Here is a 5,899-nt window from a genome sequence, read left to right as displayed (position 1 = left end):
GGAGGATTCAGAGGTTGGACCATCCATATATCCAGATCCGAGCTTTGCCTCAGCTAGTGTAGATAGCTTAGCTGGTAGTAGTAGGGTAGCAGCCAGCATTAGCACTCATCAGCTTCGTACGGTGCGGGGTCCTCCTTTGCTTGCTCCTCCGCCATCACCTACGTATACATCCCCGATTCATTTCAAGCGTCCCGCCCGTGAGGCGTCATTGGTTCATTTGCGTTGCGTACGTAGCTGATCCATTCGTTAGTCCATTCAATCATTGTGACACGACAGTCGGTCAAAGTGTAAGCCCGGCCATGTCCCCAGAACGATAGCCACAATTGTGGCGCCATCCAAACCGATCCTCTCCTTTCATTTCACTCCTCGATCCTTGAGAGGCGATGGAGAGATGGCGGGCGCAGTAGAACGCGCCACTCTGGTATGGACGAAGCCTGTGTTAAACCAAACCAAGCAGTGATAGGTTTACAAGGTGGTGGTCACCGGTCCTGTGCTTGCCGTGGTCTCCATCCGGCCGTGGCGTCCTGGCGTCCCCCACGTTTGTACATATATATATATATATATATATATATATATATATATATATATATATATATATATATATATATATATATATATATATATATATATATATATATATATATATATATATGGCCCATGTCATCGTCTCGTTCCTCTACTCCCTTTTGCAAACCTCCCCCGTCATAGGCCACTGTGACCTGCTTCTCTTGTGCTCCCGTGCCACCGTCACTGCTCATCTCCATAGCCACCTCCACATAGCTTTACTTTACAGCAGCATCTCTCTAAGCTTTATACTACTAGGTTTTAGTTTATGGAAGAGCCTACACGAGGCAGAAGGTAGCTAGCTTTCTTCAATAACCTCGGTCCACCAGCAAGAAGCTTCCCTGCTTCCCTTTGCCCTCGATCGATCTGCCCAAACATCCATCCATCCATCCTTCCTGGCTGTAAGAAGGGATGGTCTCATGGCCGTGAGCTCACCTCGCCGAGCGCTCATTGCGGCCGTGTCCCTCTGCTTCCTTCTCGGCGCCGCGACCAGCATCCGCACCGCGACGTTTTCCCCTTCTCAGGTACGCACGAGACCGTCAGCCACCAGTCACCACCCACCCAACACGACGTTTTCCCTCCTGACTCCTGTCTTGCGTGCGTCTCTGAGACTGACAGTGCGTTGCGTTGTTTGTGAGGTGCAGAACCTGGCGGAGGACAAGTCGCGGCTGGGGTCGACGCCGCCGAGCTGCCACAGCCGGTGCAGCGCCTGCAACCCCTGCATGCCCGTCCAGGTGACGACCGCGCCCGGGCTCGGCCGCACGGTCCGCGTCACCGACGACGCGGTGACGGTGGCCGGCTTCTCGCGCTACTCCAACTACAAGCCGCTGGGGTGGAAATGCCGCTGCGACGGCCGCCTGTACGACCCCTAGCGTGCTGCTGCTGCCTGATTCCCTTCTCCATGGCGCCATGGCAACTCCAGTGCGCACTCTGCTACGTTCCGGCGGCAGAGACTGGAGAGCAGCCAGGTTCTTCGTCTCGCGTGTGTGTGCGTCATCTGTTGTTCGGAACCCATGGCGGCTTGCTTCACAAGCTTATTACTCTCTCTATCTACTAGTTCGAGCTTGCAGCCTTTGCAACTTGTACTGCCCGTAGCCGTAGCCATTTTTTGCTCTCCGCTGAAGCAATTTACTCGCGTGTAAAGAGTGATTGTGAGCAGTAAATCCTAGTAGTACCACTGCTAGTAGTATTGCCCAGTGCTCTGGTCATGACAGATTGAAGGCAGGCAGGCATGTGACTCGCCTGACGGCTCTGCTAGCCTGAATCTACCGCTGGATCGCAGTGCCGCCGATCCGCCGGCTCGGCTGGTAAGCTGGTTTGCGTTGTAACCTTGCGTGACGTGTGGCCGCGCAGGGCGCACACACACCGGGGGAGCCTGATGATGATGCGATTTTTAATCTGAGACTGTTGCGTGGTAGTTAGGCCCTGTTTATATTCTAAAAATTTTCACCCCAAAGTATCACATCGAATCTTACGGCACATGCATGAAGTAATACATGTAGACGAAAAACAAAACTAATTACACAGTTGGGTGAGAAATCGTGAGACGAAACTTTCGAACCTAATTAGTCCATAATTAGACACTAATTATCAAATACAAACGAAAGTGCTACAGTAGCCAAAACCAAAATTTTTTGCCTTGACTAAACGCGCCCTTATTGTGGCCATGGCCGCCTTTGTACGGCTCTGATGGCTCGCCATGTGTTTTGTTTACTGAGGTGTCTCCCTCGTGCCCAGCCGTCCGTATGGGACTGGGGAGCGAGGGATCGCAGTGTGGGGGGCTCCGGGCTCGTCGCGTGGCGCTTTGGCGGCAGCTGCATGGGCCTTGCTCTTGTCGGGCTCCGCGATCGCGGTAGGGACGAGGACCATGCAGGTTTCAAACTTTATTATGATGCGAAAATAGTACTGGTCCGCCTCTTATACTTTTTTTTATATTCAGATTCAGAAACTTGCCAAGGCCCGTAATGATTTGATGGAGATGGGATCTGTCCGTTTTTCTCGCGAGAGAATGAATGTTTGATTGTTCTGTGGGGACATGTTTGTCGACCGTGAAAATATGTCCTTCAAAAGTGGAACTGTATGACCGTGTTTGATCATATGGCGTAAAGTTTATAGTCAAGTTAAAAGCTAAATTTTAGATCACATTAATTTATTTGTATGGTCTAATAAATTTTATTTGTATATGGTATAATAAATTTTATTTGTATATGGTCTAATAGATTACTGATCTTTTAGATGGGTTAAACTTCAGACAATAATTTTATACCACATGTTTAGAGCCTCATGCTTTGTGGCTAACCTTTAGGCCCTGTTTAAATACTATAGTCTGAAGTTTAGTTGGCTAAAAAGGTAAGGACGACTAAAAACTTTATCCTACTTGTGTAGTCTATAAAACTTTTATATGGTTGACTAAATTTTAAACAGCACCTTAAATCTTCTATTGGAGCCTCAAAACTATAGATCATAGATCCAAATGGGGTCCTAGACCATGGATCCATAGAGACCTTAAACCTTAGAGATTTCGATAGGCAAGGCCTCTCCAAGGGCTAATTTATTGGCCCGATTTAGATGGGCTTTTGGCCTAGTGAATGAATCTGTGGCAAGACTTGCAATCCCCACTCTCCCGTCCTAGTTCATGGCCCAGAACGTACCTCTGTTGAGAAATTGGTTTATCATGACACAGGCGCAAAGAACATAGAATGAGAGAGGGAAGGGAGCTCTTTAGTGTTTCATTGTGTATACATGTACATATGTTGTGTCTCTCCTCCAACTTCCCATTCACCTCCTTTTATAGAGGGGGGAGAGGTTCATGTTGTCCCAATAATTTTCTGGTCTCTCATAAATTGGCCACCACCAAAGTCTCTTGTTCATACTGACTTTTGACTTCGGTTTCATAACAATCTCGACGGAATTCCTATCTCGGCTTGGGTCGTTTGGCGGAATTCCGATTAGACTAACCAATCATCCAAAAAAACAAAATTGGGCTCTGTATAACTAAATGACAGTCTATATTTTTATTCATTGTTGTCGGTTTTGCAAACTCTATTGTTCTTCAATTACTTTAACGTGCAAGGTACTAGAAAGGGAGCTGTTTTGATTTGATTGAAAGCCATATTTTCTTGTTACTTCTCCACTACAACGTTGTTTTTTAAATAAAATAAACTAAATAAAAAAAGAAAAGAAGAACATAGGAAAAAAGCAACAAAGTGAAATTAATAGAAATGGAACATAAAGGGGAAAGTTTAACTTAAAAAAAGATCAACCAAAAAACAAAAAAGTGAATAATTTTTTTGGATCGGGCTAAGCTTATGTTTAAATGTGCTTTCCATCCACCCTAAGTCGCACTTGTGTAGAAGATTTATGGCCTACTTGGTAGGACTTTGACTCATCTAAAAATAGCTCTAGCTCCGGTTTCACTGAAGAAGCAACTTCTCTAAAAGAGCTTTGAAAAACATTTGACAAAATGGTTTTTCCTGTTTTTTGAATGGATGAAATATATCAAATGTCCATAGTGCTCCTATCTCTTTGATTTTAATATTTGATGTCAACTAGTAATCACCAAAGGAACGCCTAGCTAGAGGGGCTTTGCTCAAATGTAATCATTCTTGTCCTCCTTAGCGCGCTGTAAAACAGCGCGTCGTGTAAAAACTTTCTCTACTCAATAGAAAGATGCATAAACCTTTTGCTTATTCGATAAAAAAATGTCACCTAGCACTATGGGTTCATTAGCAAGGTAACTACGATTTTATCACTAAAGAAAACTATTCTCCTTCAAAAGAATTTCAGTATTAGAAGAAAAAGAAATACTAGTACATATTTAGCTCGTTCGCTGGTCTGACCGAGACGAGCCAGCCGGCTAGAACCCCTCTCAAGTTACTGTTCATCCAATCAGCTGAACAGTATTTTTCTCTCTCAACAAACTAGTCGAAACAGTATTTTTCAGTTAAGTTTCAGATCAGCGAACGGGGCCATTGCCTTCACGGTTCCTCTTATCCATCCATCGGTTCCCTTTTGCCATCTCCACATCTCTCCGTTCCTTTTGGAGACTTTTCCCTATGTGCCATTATAAAAGATCGTAATCCTCTGTGTGCCCCTGAAAAAATTCAGCGGTCTTCAGCGCCACTACTCCAACTTTTTCGTGTCATCTATGCCACTTCCGTCAGTTTTGGCTCTAACGCCGTTAAACTGCAGGGGTGAAAAGACGAAAATGCCCTTAAGTTCAAATATGTTATTAATTTTTTTTGAGCATCTTAACGACTTCAAATGAAAAAACTCAAAACTAGAAAGTTGTAGATCTCGTCGAGATCTATAATTTTCATATAATTTTTTTTTCATTTAATTTCGCAAAAAAAATAATATGATTTTTCTAAGATATATTAATCATATCAAATCATTTTTTTTTGCGAAATTAAATGAAAAAAAAATTATATGAAAATTATAGATCTCGACAAGATCTATAACTTTGTAGTTTTGAGTTTTTTCATTTGAAGTCGTTAAGATGCTAAAAAAAAATTAATAACATATTTGAACTTAAGGGCATTTTCGTCTTTTCACCCCTGCAGTTTAACGGCGTCAGAGCCAAAACTGACGGAAGTGGCATAGATGACACGAAAAAGTTGGAGTAGTGGCGCTGAAGACCGCTGAATTTTTTCAGGGGCACACAGGGGATTACGATCTTTTATAATGGCACGCAGGGAAAAGTCTCTTCCTTTTGCCATCTCCAGTTCTCCGCATCTCTTCCTACTGTGCATACGCGCGGCCGCCGGCCGCCGGGGTGAGAAATGGCGCGGCCGCAGAAGGGATTGCGCCAAAGGGAGGGTGCTTGCTGCCGCGTGTGGGAGGCCGAAGCGATCCGGCATGGCGAGGAGCGGGAGCACGGACGGGTGGAGCAGCTCCAGCATGCCTGGCGTGGAACGCGGCCAGGCGAAGCGGCTGAACGCGGCTGCCGGTCATGGCCGCGGGCTTGAGGGCGTTGGGCAGAAACGGTACTTGGCAAGGAGACGGAAGAGGAGCCGGAGGAAGCCAGGTTTGTGCAGCTCCGGCTCTCCCGTAGAAAAGGGCTCCGGCTCCCAACTGCTCTTCTTGCGAATCTGTTTTTCTTAGCACCGGCAGGGCTTCACTCGGAGCCGGAGCAGAAGCCGCCCCAGGAGCAAACGAGGCCTTATTATAGCGGCCAGTTCGATGGGAAGAATTGGAAGAAGATTTGGCCCATCAGTCTGACGGGAACAATCGTGGCGGCCCGGCCCATGCTATCACCTTCGAAATGTGCGGTTCGCCAGCTATGACCCCGGCTGGCGGCAGACCCTGGCCCCCGTCCCGTCCCACGTAACAAATT

At 46.1% G+C, this 5,899-nt stretch overlaps 1 protein-coding gene across 1 annotated transcript; it reads left to right on the top strand.

Moving 5' to 3' along the window:
* Positions 1-697: 697 nt before the first annotated feature.
* On the top strand, positions 698-1,823 carry LOC136464537 (EPIDERMAL PATTERNING FACTOR-like protein 1). The gene is made up of 2 exons (XM_066463487.1): positions 698-1,088; positions 1,209-1,823. The coding sequence occupies exons 1-2, from the start codon at positions 984-986 to the stop codon at positions 1,434-1,436; spliced, it is 333 nt and encodes a 110-aa protein (XP_066319584.1). The 5' UTR covers positions 698-983; the 3' UTR covers positions 1,437-1,823.
* The last annotated feature ends 4,076 nt before the right edge of the window (positions 1,824-5,899 follow it).

Source organism: Miscanthus floridulus, chromosome 7, assembly GCF_019320115.1.
Source record: "Miscanthus floridulus cultivar M001 chromosome 7, ASM1932011v1, whole genome shotgun sequence".
Lineage (NCBI taxonomy): Eukaryota > Viridiplantae > Streptophyta > Magnoliopsida > Poales > Poaceae > Miscanthus > Miscanthus floridulus.
This window is presented reverse-complemented; position numbering and strand designations above follow the sequence as displayed.